The following is a 12,217-nucleotide window of genomic DNA, read 5'->3' as shown; positions in this document are numbered from 1 at the left end:
TATGAGATTCACGAAATACTACCAATAGGTGTTTCTGTTTTGAACGTGTAAAAATGTTTATTACCTGCAAAGTTTCAATATTTAAATAAACAACAATATATCTTACTTTGTCAGTAGAATGGTTATACAGTACACGCGAACACTGTTTAGATGTAGCTTAGAACAAAACAAATATTTTCATGTTCGTCTTAACTATAAATACTTTAATACTAGTAAAGTTGCTTCAAAGTTTTATTTTTCCACAAAACATTGTAGCTTATATTATGAAAGTTTATCGGTGAAGGGGTCTTCCTTCCTAACACTGCTTCTATGCTTTTTTTTTACTAAGAAAGTTTTACAATTTGTACATTTCTGCTGTTGGTAGTGTACTGTTTGAACTTATATTACAGAAAAGTATGGAATACTATATAGTATATACTAAGCTTTATTCCTACCTATAAAAGACACAATAATGACTACTATCTAAACAGTGCAACTTTGAATATGCAATAAATGTTTGTTTAACTGCAAATGAGTGTTATTTTACATATCGAAGAAAAGAAGCTCGCCATGTTGCACAACCCTATCAGATTGGCCTTCCGTTGCTGTTGGAGAGGCACCATTTAACGCCCCCTGAAATGACTGGTAGGGCTGGTCCTGCCACTGCTGCTGTCCTTGGCTGGATGGGGGTGGGGTGCCCCATCCCCCCTGTGGCTGCCACTGCTGCTGCTGCTGCTGGTACATAGGGGGTGCGGGTGGTGGTGTTCCCTGCTGCCGCTGCTTGGAGAAAACGCCCAAGATCTGGCGAAGCATCGCCATCTCGTGGGCGTGCTGTTGAGCCTGCAGCTCAAGGTGGAGTTTCTTGTCCTCTGTGCTACTAGCACCGGCAAAAACACTGGCAAATGCCTCTAATGAGGTGTCGAACTTCGACTTCTTCCGCTTCCCTAAGATTGTAAAAGAGAAAACCATCGAGTCGGGTAAACCACATGTTAATTGTAATAATATCATAGATACTTTTGTAATGAAACCAAATATGTAAATAAAAGTATACATACCATTTCGGGTAGTAGGTTTGGGCCTAGTTTCCTTTGGTGCAGGTGTTCTGTCTCGGTCTGCTGATCGAATTAGAAAAAAGAAAGGTAAACTTGCAAATGACATTTGAAATTAAGAAATTGTTAGGGGCAAATGCATCATTTCTCACTCTGAAAACAAGTGAACGACAACGGTGCTGGTGTCATTAAAAAAAAAGCTAAATGCTTAATCAGTTGCAATAAAAAGATATTTAATTACCATCTGTATTGCTAGAGGATTCTCCACTAGTACTGTTCTCCACAGTTGCAGTTTCCGTGGGCGGCGGTGTGACGGGGCGCAATCCGTCCGCATCCAGGACAGGCTCTGGTCTTCTCTCACTACCCTCAGTGTCAGATGGATCTGTTAAATAAAAATGATCATGTTAAATGTACACGATTGAACCTCTTTGCATTAATGTATATGATTTACACCATGAGCTTTCATTTCACAAGTATCCAAACTTTTTATTTAAAAAGGGAAATGCAAAACTATACCTTCAATGGTGTCTTCGCTTCTATCATGGGCGCTTGAGTCCTCGCTGTCGGACCTGTCCTCATCCCCCCTGGATGCGCTGTCCAGCACCACGCGCGGACGGTAGCTGGGTCGATCGCCCAAGATGGCATTCAACTCGTCATAGAAAGGGGATGTCTTCCTTGCCCTTCCGCTCTTTCTATTGATATCTAGGGCCTTTCGATACCTCGCCGTCAGGTTCTTTACCTTCCCACGACACTGAGGGATCGTCTTGCTGAAGCCGTTTTCTACCATCTTCCTGCTGATCTCCTGGTAGACATTTTTGTTTCGGTACAGCCCTCCCAGCTTTTTCTGAGTTTCAGCAGCGCCATAGAGCGAAATCAACAGCCTTGTTTCTTCTGTGGACCAGTTTGTTGACTCCATGGCCCCGAAACCAAAGTAGAAGTTAGAAAAAGCAAACAAATGACGCAGATGTTTGCAGGACCAGAAGTGTACGTCTTAACACCTGACGCTAAAAACTTGAAATGATCTACATTCTCCAACTGACAGTTCTAGAATATTCTTTAGAACAGGTGTTCGTACCTGTCAGGTGGGAAAGAATACCCGTGTCGCGGCGCGTTTTGCCATCCTTATCTAACGCTATATAAATACAAGCGCTACATTTAATAAGTGTTTAAAGAGTTAAGTGTGACGTCAAACCCGACAACGTATCCGGATACGCGAGCCGGATTGCGTTCATACCAGGGTTCACCCCGCAGCTGATCCGGATAAATCCACCTCCAGATGTGGATACAATCGTATCCGGATATATCCGGATCATATCCGGATCAGGACCGTTCATACTAGGCTTCACGGATCCGGATCAGCGCTGATCCGGATATGATCCGGATCAGCGAAGCCTAGTATGAACGGGGTGTTAGAATCCAGTTGCAGCTTAGCAAAAGAGATTGTAATAAGTTGTCTTGTAAATAATTGTGTTTAGCAGGAAGCGGATGTGACATTTGTCTTATAAACCAGCCGACAACCATGTTGTGTAATTCTCCCACGAAGCCCTCAGACTGTTCCAATAAGGGACGGAGAGTTTTTGACCTCGTCGCCTTCTAATGCATGCTTATCGAAGCTTTTCAGACAGTGTTCTGAATACGTTAGTCTGTCAGGTTTGCATTTCTAGCGGTATTACTTATGTTGCATCTAGCGCATATCCCTAAATACCCTGTTTTCGAAAAATCGCGAATTTAAGTACCCCGCGAATTTATGCTACCCAACGTTATATCTGTGATAATTCTCTGCGTAATGGCAGACAACAGTGTCACAGTATGGAAACGTCATATACTGTAAGATATGACGTTACTAAGTGGAAACATGTATATGTACTGACTCGAGAAGAACATGTGACGACGCACACATGTTGACTACAAGGAGCATTCTAGCTCATTTTACCAAAGCATATGAAGGTCTTGGATTGTTGAACACATATACAGACCCAGGAGTGAAAACACCACGTAATGCTACGTATTTAAAGCCATTACACGAAGACCGAAAAAGAGCCTTAAAGAAAAGGATATTCTCTCTCCTTGGTGCTGAACGGTGTTCACTTGGAGCACTTACCTTTCGTTTACTCTCCCCCTCACCATCAATTAAGAACACAACGGAAGTTTCACCGGTATTTTCTAAACCCTCTCTTATTGTTTGTTTGTTTGATCGATCATAAACTGATTGTGTTTTTGTTTTCTTGAATAACCAGCAAACCAGACATATCAGACCACAATGAGACTAAGAGCGTCTTGTTTTGGAAACACCGTTTATTAACCGCAACATGGAAGCAACTCAGTGTATAAAAATGAGGTTCATGACAAAATGCTGGTGCGCATACATACATATAATTATGTGAATGTTTATGACAACATATATAGTCTATCTCTCTCTCTCTCTGTCTCTCTAGCTCCCTATCCGTATTTCTTCCTTCATTTCTTTTACCACACTCTCTCTTTCACTCGCTCTCCGTTTCTATCCTTCTCTCCATATATTGAAACAATGTTTAAAGCGTAAAAAGTCATTCACATTTGTGTCAGTGGTGACTGGCGGAAGCTAGAAATTTTGGTCTTTCATTATAAACTTCCGGTTCTAATTTTCCACTCTGGATCTTCACCTTTGCGCGCATGCGCACAACCAGCGTCACATTACAGTCTTTCCAAAAATGATCCTAAGTACACGGATACCCTAGATCTTGTTTTATAACTTGGAGCAAATGTTAACTTGATTAGTACATATTGATTACGTTGAAACTTCATTATTCATTTAAGCATAAGTTGACTTGGACGAGGAATGTACTATATATTTTCACACAAAATATGGATCCAGCCAATAATGATAGTTTTTTAATATATATACTAGTATTCGATTTCACCACAGCATTTCACGAAAACAACACCGCTACAGCACAACTATCATAATTCAAGCTTGCAGATCACTTTGTGTTAATAAGTGAACACTCAACAATGGACGGTCTGTGGCTGCACCTGCATTTCTGATGAATCTCGCAAGGTGGCAGGCCTGGACAGCCTGCTGGGCATGCTTACTGTAAGAGTCGCATTTCGGATTCAATGACATGCATTATAATGACAAGCATGATCGGACGCACTCCCAAGACTGCAACACGTAAATGCCAATGACAAGCAAACGACGACACAGTGTAAGAATATCTTGTTAAAAAGCACACAACACACGAGTATAGACATGTTCAGCTACAACAACTCCAAAATGCAACGCCACAGCAACGGTTGGGAAAGCAGTTATAATGTTGAGCGTACAATATCAAATCATTCTGGTTTGATATGACAACATGAAATGACATCAAACAACGAACACTGCACATCAGGACTCTTAGCCATTGACCTACAGGACGCCACAAATGTGTATAATTTTTTTTTCTTCTACTACTAGTCACGGTGCGCTATACTGGGAAGCTACAAGGTTTGTGACGCCCTGAAAATCTGTGGGCCAGATTTACTTCTTGACCTTTTTATCGTAGGTGTCTTTCCCCTTGTAATCACCGACGTAACCCGTGTTTTCGGCCTTGTCTTCGCGCCCCTCTATCCCCTTGCCCTTGCCGGACGCGTCGAAGCGCTCCTTGTGCGAGCCGGTGTACTGAGACGTGTCCGTCATACGATCAACGCCACCCGTCTTCGACGCTTTCTGCAGAAAAAAACAACAATATAGTACAATTCATAACGTTTTGGAACGCATTTTAAGCAGCGACACCTAGCCTGCAGTGTGGAGTAGTGCCAGTCAGTATTGTCACGAGGAAAGAAATATACGGTCACTGAAACGAACAAAAGCAATTACATATGCAAATTCTTAACGTTTGGGAACGCATTGTAAGCAGCGCCACCTAGCCTGCAGTGTGGAATAATACCAATCAGTATTGTCCTGAAGAAGGTGATAGACGGTCACTGAAATGTCGGCTGTTGTTGTTTTAAAAAAAGGCTGGTTGTGTCAGGATCCTAATTATACAGTGATTTTACAACCTGATCAAATCATTCACGGATAGAAAGAGATAGATATTTCATGATAGCTCATTTGTACGGGTGAGGTACTAACATTTTTTGGGCCAACTCTTAGTGTTGGGCAAAGTTCAACCCTTTCCATAACATGAATCGAGCTTACGAGATCGAAACAACAAAATAAGATAGCGCCTGCATGACGTCACAATCCAACATGGCGGCTCCCATGAATGCCGACGAATCCAAAACAGAATATGCATGTTACTCCAGCAATATCAAAGACAAATGGGCTGGCTTTATACGTACATCATTTTGAATCATCCGTATTCCGTAAAGAAAATCTCAAACGAGTGTCTAGAATATCTATTGGGAGGTACATGTAAAATTCATAATATCAATTGTAACACTTATAAACATAGATAATTTCTTAATTTACAAAATCAGACGTCTGGAAAGGAAAGTTTTCTCACCGTGACGCCCGTGGTTCCAGGTTTCTTGCCCGCTATCAGAGCGAAGGTCTTGTTCTTACCATCGTCGTCCTTGGGGAACCTCTTGGCAGACAACTCCTCCAGTGCCTTCTTGCACTGGTCAACAGTGATGGTACGGGCAGACTTGTCCCTAAAAACAGAAAAATGTGTCAAAGATGCGTTAGCGTAGCGTTAAAGGAAACCCAGGCAAGATTGGGGCCCGAACATCGGATTTTGAAAGTCAATTTATTCATCAGTCATTTCTAAACAGGATTAGTTCAAACAACACTATCACCATGTATAGCGACGTCCATGATACAAAAATATTACTTCGTTCTAATGTGAGAACTCACTGAAAGTCGTCGCCGTAGTTTTTGTAGGCTCGTGAAACTAGTAACGGGATCATCGTATGGCACGTTTTTGTGCGGTTTTAAAATGCTTAAAATGCGAACTTACTACGTAAATGTGCTAAACAATGTTGGTAAATGTCACTACCATAAAGATTTTTTATTTCCATTTTTTTGGGGCCCTAAAATTGCTTTGGTTGCCTTTAAAGTTTCTCAAGCTTCTGGTACTCAGAACAGCGGGCAGGGAGCTTGTGAAACAGGGAGCTTGAGAAACGTTACGAATTGGCCTTTCTATATCTGCTTGGAGATAAGTATTGATGTCTTGGAAATCAATGTAACGGGAATAATGATGAATGAAGAGGTGAAAATTGGGAAAAGCCTGCACTGAAAAGACATGGTAAAAACGTGATTACTTGCACTTTTAGTTGACAGCAAAACGCACCATATTGTTAACATCAAAAAGTAAGCCAAAAATGTCATTGATAAATATATTTTTGTAAACTACCGACGTGCCATATGATTGAAAACTATCCACAGGTTGGATTTCAGTGATTATTATTATTTATTGTTCTTATACATAACGTTTCAACCACTCACAACGGGTAAGGCTAATCTAATTTTGCAGAAATCAAAACGGTTTAATTCGTTTTGGTTTACGAGCCAACTTTCCTTTGAGTTCGACAAACTTCAAGGTCAAGGAACCATTTGAACAGCTGGTTTACGCCCACGCTTCGTTGCGCATGCGTGGTTGACAAGATTTAGCCACACCAGAAATGACAGACACATGCTTGTTGTACGGTTGCCATGGTGAAGGTCATGACCTCAAGGTGTCATGGACGGGTTCGGTTTCATCTGTTTTGAAATCTTCATCTACTCTTGACAAAGAAACGTACAATGAACAACAAACAAGTTCGTGACTTGATTATTAAAGAGCACAGGGAATGTGAGCATCAGTTTACCCAGTGTCTAAACATGGGGCTATCTTGGTCCGACAATTTGGAGGCTTCTCCCATTTTATTATGATTTTTCAAAGCACATAACGTTATGTAACGGGGCCGGTCCTAATCCGGACACATCTCTAAGCCTAAACTAATTTGGAAAACAAACTTTACGGCGTTATGCATGACTGCCCGTATATGATATAAGGACCAATAACAATGGACTAATTTGGTATGCAAGCAAGGTCATAACAAATGTCTAAGTTCGTAATCTCCATCAACTGACGGCCCAAAAATCGGTTTGAATTCCACGCTTTTTTTTGCGGTTAGGTGACGTCACATTTGTCAAAAGTTGTGGGCTAGTCACGGAAACAAAGTTTGTTAAAAAGTTGCGACCATAATTTAGGTCCACCATAGATAGTTGAAGCTGTTATGCCTCTAGTCTGAGTTTAGCCAAACAAGACCATGTTATTTTTTCCCTCTGGTTTGTACAGTAGCATAACTCAAGGACAACAACAGAAAACTTGATTGTCAGTACTTGACCTTAGGGGTCACCCTGCAGTATCTGTGTGAACAGACCACACAATGGTTGTTGACAATGCACTCGAACCTTTTCCCCCATACATCAAAAACACCGGTGTGCCGAACACTGGAACGGCACTGTACAATATATCCACCGGTGCACCTGATAGGGGTATGGGCTCGCTGGGTCAAAAGGTCAAACCCACGGTTGGATGATTGGCATTGTGTCATACGAGAAACCACAGAAGTCAACAAGGCCGAGTTGAGAAGTACGAAAAGTTGAACCCTGCAGTGCTCGCCCCAAGAGCTAGTGACGTACACAGTAGAATGACAAGAAACTCAGAAATGTTTAGAACAATTAGATACAGAACCAACCGTTACAGAGACTCACCCATCCCTTACTTTGCCAAACTCCTAAACACACACAGCTAATCATTGTTGGAAGTTTAAACCTTTTCGTCATTACTATATGTACTCGTCATTAGTATACAGTACGTGAAATATTTATATCTAGATGTTAATCCGGATACCCGGAAGAATGATGATGATGAAGAAGTGTATGTATTTTCGTAAGATTTATTTGTAGTAAGTTTTTTGTAAACACTTAGTATTATTACTTGTAATTTTATGGTTCCATGTATAGAAGCGATTGTTATGTACAAAAACATGCAATTCAGCCTACTGGCTGCGAAATGTTTTTAAAATGCTGTTGTGCAAAAAAAAACATTCATATATATAATAGGGTAGACTTGGAGATGGGTTTTGAAGGCTTGAAAATGGATTTTTGAAGGCTTGGAAATTTTCTTGAGAAGCTCTCTCGCCGTGTGGCTTCGGGCTTTCGTACAATGGAATCGTAATGAAGTTGTCCGGTAAATATCACAATCCCACCAACACAGTGTAGTACTTGCAATTGTTTGATAAAACATCGACTATGTCAATAAAATCTTTCAAAATGTTACAGCACCAATATGATGGCAATTTGGAATGTTTACTTGTTTGTTTGTTTGTTTGCTTGTTTGTTTCGCATAGCCGTTAAACCGCATTTTGGAGTAACACACCTGTTTTGTACAACTCGGCGCTTATTTTGGGGGTGGAGGGTGGTTCGCCCCCCCCCCCCCACTACAAAAAAAAAAAACGCCACCACTCCAGAAGTCTGTGAAGGAGGCTAGGTTTTCCCACGGTTGGGTGGCAAGCTTGCAGTGCCTTCACCCATGACCACAGCTAGTTTCCACCGGCACCACAACAATGTCGCCACGGTGGTCGGCAGTGAACATAGACCTTCTTACGTCATACACATTCCACTGGCGTGAGTCATAACAACAAGGAGAGACCCCACCGGATGTTTTGGTCAGGCAATATTTTTTCCTGAAACCAAGGAGGTTAAAATAACCTCCTTGCTGAAATGATGTCTTATATTCACTCTTAATACAATACACTCGATGGTCAATAATATTAGGCTTAATGTTGATATGTCAAAGGACTTGAAGCCTCCTTTAACATGCTGCAAGTATAAATAAAAATATTTATATAAGCGACAAAGAAAAACAGTAGACAGTATGATTCGACCAATAATCAATAAGATCTTAGGAAGTTAAGCATGTGCTACGTTTTGTTATCCTGAACCAACCACAAAGCTACGGTATCATAAAATCTGGGCTTTGACATGATATGACGCAGCCTCCTATTAACATGCTACAAGTAAGCGACAAAGAATAACAGCAGGCAGTATTATCCGGTCAATAATCAATAAGAAGAGATTTTAGGAGGTTGAGGATGTGCGTATTATACGTATTGATAGCCCGGACCAACCACAAAGCCCGTATCATAAAAGACTGGGCTTTGACATGATATGACGCAGTCTCCTATTAACATGCTACAAGTAAGCGACAAAGAATAACAGTAGACAGTATAATTCGGCCAATAATCAAAAAGAAGAGATCTTAGGAGGTTGAGCATTTGCTTATTCTACGTTTTGATAGTCCGAACCAACCACAAAGCCCGTATCATATAAAGTCTGGGCTTTGACATGATATGACGCAGCCACTCACTTGACTTTGGAGAAGACGATGTCGACGTCCGTGCCGGTGACCTTCTTGCCATCGATGACCTTGCAGTCCTTGCACATCTTGGCCCAGTTCTTGTTGGTCATATCCTTGCCCGTGGCCTTGGTGTCTCCCTGGATGGCAAACGCCTTGAAGGATTCGCAAAAGGCGTCCATGTCTACTGCTTCCGCCATGTTGATTGTTCGGATTTTTTTTCAAATGTTTATGAGGAAATCCTGTGTGCTGAGTGGAAAAAGGGGTTTGATAAGACACACACAATGCGTAGGGCTGGATAACGCCTTAACTAAATGTCAGTCTCTTCGTGTGTTGAGCTGAGTAAAAAATAGTGAACCGTTTATTAATTCAAAGTACTCTGCAAAGGCGTTTCCGTTTCCGTTATACCGCTGTCGGTTTGACAGAAGGAAATCCCACCCGATAAGGAAAGAAAAGGAACTAGATAAGACTCAAGTGCATGGAGCTGGAACCAATGATTTATGGCTATAAAGTGAAGTGTAATATTAAATACAGCACAGCGGAACAAACAAAGGGGCCATAAATGAGAAAGGCCCACTGTTTCCAATGAATAGCAACGAAGTCTTATGGATTTGTCGTACGTTGTCGTACGTTTTTGTTTTGTTTTGAAGCAGGTTGCATGTGACAGAACCAACCGCCGACAGTCTTTCCCGTAACAAGACAGCCGGATGTTGCAGGACTCATGCACGACTATCCCACGAATGTCTTCAGTGTGCGAGCGTACTACGACTGTGACCGGGCCCTAACGTTATCCGATGTAAGGACGCCAGCCAGTGAAGTTTGTCGCAAATCAGTACATCGCTTACTGTTCACATCAAGACAGGTGCTCAACAGAAAGTTTTCTCAACAAATCACTGGCATTCAAGGGGTACTACTAATGTTGCGTCATTATGTACCCAACGCTCAGGTCAAACATGCTCAGCAGTCATGGAACAACAACGCTATGTACTGACGGCAAAACAGGTTATACGTAATGTCTCGTTCTGAAATGTAGCACATACACTTGCCTCGTCCTAAAAGACTAACATGAGTTGGGTTTGCATAAACACAGTGTATTACAATGGCAATGGCTACCTGGTATCTAAAAAGTCTGTATTTTGCATACGTAGCAGAATAGGTTTGCAATGTCAATATAAATCCTACCTGTAAAAATTCAATCCTAACTCGTAGCGTCCCCGATCGCAATTAAGGGCATACAGGTAAATTCAGACGGCCCCGACCCTCTACCCCAAAGACCGGCATTCATGGAGGTAACAAGGACACAGTTTCACGTGTCAGATAATTTGTATGGCACGTGTTGACTTACAGAGATCCGACACTTCCTCCTTTTACATAGTGATGTAACACTACATGTCAGGCGTCTTCTGTAATATTTTCTTGCCCTTTTAATTTCATGAAGGCTAGTCACGAGCCAAAATAATGGCGTATCAAGATGTAGTGCCACCTTTCTTTAAGAATCCCACAAGGCAGCTTAAGTGCGTCCTTTTTGTCTAAATTTACAAAAGTATAATCCCCAGCAAACGTTTCTGTTATTCACTCTTTGTAGGTGTCATTGTTTACTTGTTTCGCTCGGAGCAATTTATTAACTTTTTTCATCTGGGCACAACATTCGTAATCATGTACGATCCCTAGTTAATGTATGATGTAAAGACGGGTTATTCCAAGTCGGTATTCAGTGAGGGGATTCTTTTGTATAAGATTTGTCCACAAGACAAGGCATCCAGGTGTCGATAATCGATGTTTTCTCAGTCGTGTACGTACAAAGTGCGCACCCGTGAAAGCCTGTCGCCTGTCTGTTATCATTCGGGGCGGTGGGCGGAAACCCGACCTTGTTCCCAAGTAATTGAAAACTCCGTCGCTATGCAGCCAGCGTCCGTAGCAACGTAACACCCCACTAACTCTGTGTCGCTTTAGAGCGACTTAAGGTCTACAGAACAGTTGGCGAAAGAGAACAGAACGTTTCTTTCAAAGATAAGGGTTAGCTTGAGAAGGCTCTTATACACATACTTAGACAATACAAGGCGTAGCTAGCTCCCCTCGAAACAATTGTCAAGGGCAAACTCCATATAGTCTTTGAAAGGGTCGGTCATACTTGTCAGCGCAGAAGACAGATTTAGAAGCAATGGTCTCCGGTGTAGGGGTCAGAATAGTACACCTGTATGCCTCACCTGGTCATGACACCTGAGAAGGTGCAGGTAGCTTCGACAGCGGATATAACAAACATGGCGAGAGTACACAGTCTTAGAGAGTTGGGGGCAAATATTGTCAAAGGGAAGGAGCGCACACAGACATAGTTCTAGTACTGCGCGGTTTTCAGGATCTTTAAAAACCCTTGCACGTATTGGAAGGGACGACCTAAAATGGCGGACACGGAAGTGAGCGAGACCTACCTTCGGCAAGATCGGTTAGAACGTCCGGCGGAATAGTTCGAGCCTGTGAGTCGAAGATAAACGAAGCCCCAACCTTCTATCGGAAAGAAAATGGCAAGCGACACAGCTACACTGTTTGCATATGGGAGCCCCGTAAATTATTTCCCGAGTTAGCCGCCTACGCCCTTTTTGGGTTCAGCCAACCGCTGGGCCTTATCGATACACCCCGGCTCGGTTATATCAACTTGGACAACAAAGGCCTCCTCCCATTGGTACAGGCACCCCCGCAAAATGGCCGGTATGTTTACCACTTAAACGATCCTAGCTTTAACTATTTGTTAGTGTGCTTTTGTGTTCTGCAAACGGTTACTTTAAGACTCTTAAGGTTAAAAGTATGTGTTTTCTTATCTAAACTGCACCAAGAATGGGGTCACTTGTCTTGAAGGAGATAGGTTTAGTGCCTGTATATATTACA

The 12,217-nt window shown here is 42.0% G+C and overlaps 2 protein-coding genes across 3 annotated transcripts; both read right to left on the bottom strand.

Annotated features, from left to right (window-relative positions):
• Positions 1-522: 522 nt before the first annotated feature.
• LOC136438402 (myb/SANT-like DNA-binding domain-containing protein 7) lies at positions 523-1,944 on the bottom strand. Its single transcript, XM_066433173.1, has 4 exons — positions 1,545-1,944; positions 1,270-1,410; positions 1,035-1,094; positions 523-923 (listed from the first exon to the last, which is right to left on the bottom strand). The coding sequence occupies exons 1-4, from the start codon at positions 1,942-1,944 to the stop codon at positions 523-525; spliced, it is 1,002 nt and encodes a 333-aa protein (XP_066289270.1).
• Positions 1,945-3,305: 1,361 nt separating this feature from the next.
• On the bottom strand, positions 3,306-11,963 carry LOC136437902 (tubulin polymerization-promoting protein family member 3-like). 2 transcript variants are annotated; one of them, XM_066432477.1, is made up of 5 exons: positions 11,764-11,963; positions 9,347-9,576; positions 5,495-5,642; positions 4,540-4,716; positions 3,306-4,099 (listed from the first exon to the last, which is right to left on the bottom strand). In XM_066432477.1, the coding sequence occupies exons 2-5, from the start codon at positions 9,532-9,534 to the stop codon at positions 4,097-4,099; spliced, it is 516 nt and encodes a 171-aa protein (XP_066288574.1). In that variant the 5' UTR covers positions 9,535-9,576; positions 11,764-11,963; the 3' UTR covers positions 3,306-4,096. The 2 variants fall into 2 exon arrangements, with proteins under 2 accessions (XP_066288574.1, XP_066288573.1); XM_066432476.1 differs by lacking the exon at positions 3,306-4,099 and having other exon boundaries at positions 4,528-4,716.
• Positions 11,964-12,217: the final 254 nt, after the last annotated feature.

The sequence above is a fragment of the Branchiostoma lanceolatum genome, chromosome 7 (genome assembly GCF_035083965.1).
Source record: "Branchiostoma lanceolatum isolate klBraLanc5 chromosome 7, klBraLanc5.hap2, whole genome shotgun sequence".
NCBI lineage: Eukaryota > Metazoa > Chordata > Leptocardii > Amphioxiformes > Branchiostomatidae > Branchiostoma > Branchiostoma lanceolatum.
Note: the sequence above shows the minus strand (reverse complement) of the source record. Positions and strands in the feature narration are given on the sequence as shown.

Coding starts and splice junctions, on each gene's coding strand:
- LOC136438402 (XM_066433173.1), bottom strand. CDS start 1,944: ATGGAGTCAACAAACTGGTCCACAGAAGAAACAAGGCTGTTGATTTCG. Junction 1,411..1,544: donor AAGCGAAGACACCATTGAAG/GTATAGTTTTGC, acceptor TTTATTTAACAG/ATCCATCTGACACTGAGGGT. Junction 1,095..1,269: donor ATCCTCTAGCAATACAGATG/GTAATTAAATAT, acceptor TAATTCGATCAG/CAGACCGAGACAGAACACCT.
- LOC136437902 (XM_066432476.1), bottom strand. CDS start 9,534: ATGGCGGAAGCAGTAGACATGGACGCCTTTTGCGAATCCTTCAAGGCG. Junction 5,643..9,346: donor ATCGTCTTCTCCAAAGTCAA/GTGAGTGGCTGC, acceptor TTCTGTTTTTAG/GGACAAGTCTGCCCGTACCA. Junction 4,717..5,494: donor CTGGAACCACGGGCGTCACG/GTGAGAAAACTT, acceptor TTTTTTCTGCAG/AAAGCGTCGAAGACGGGTGG.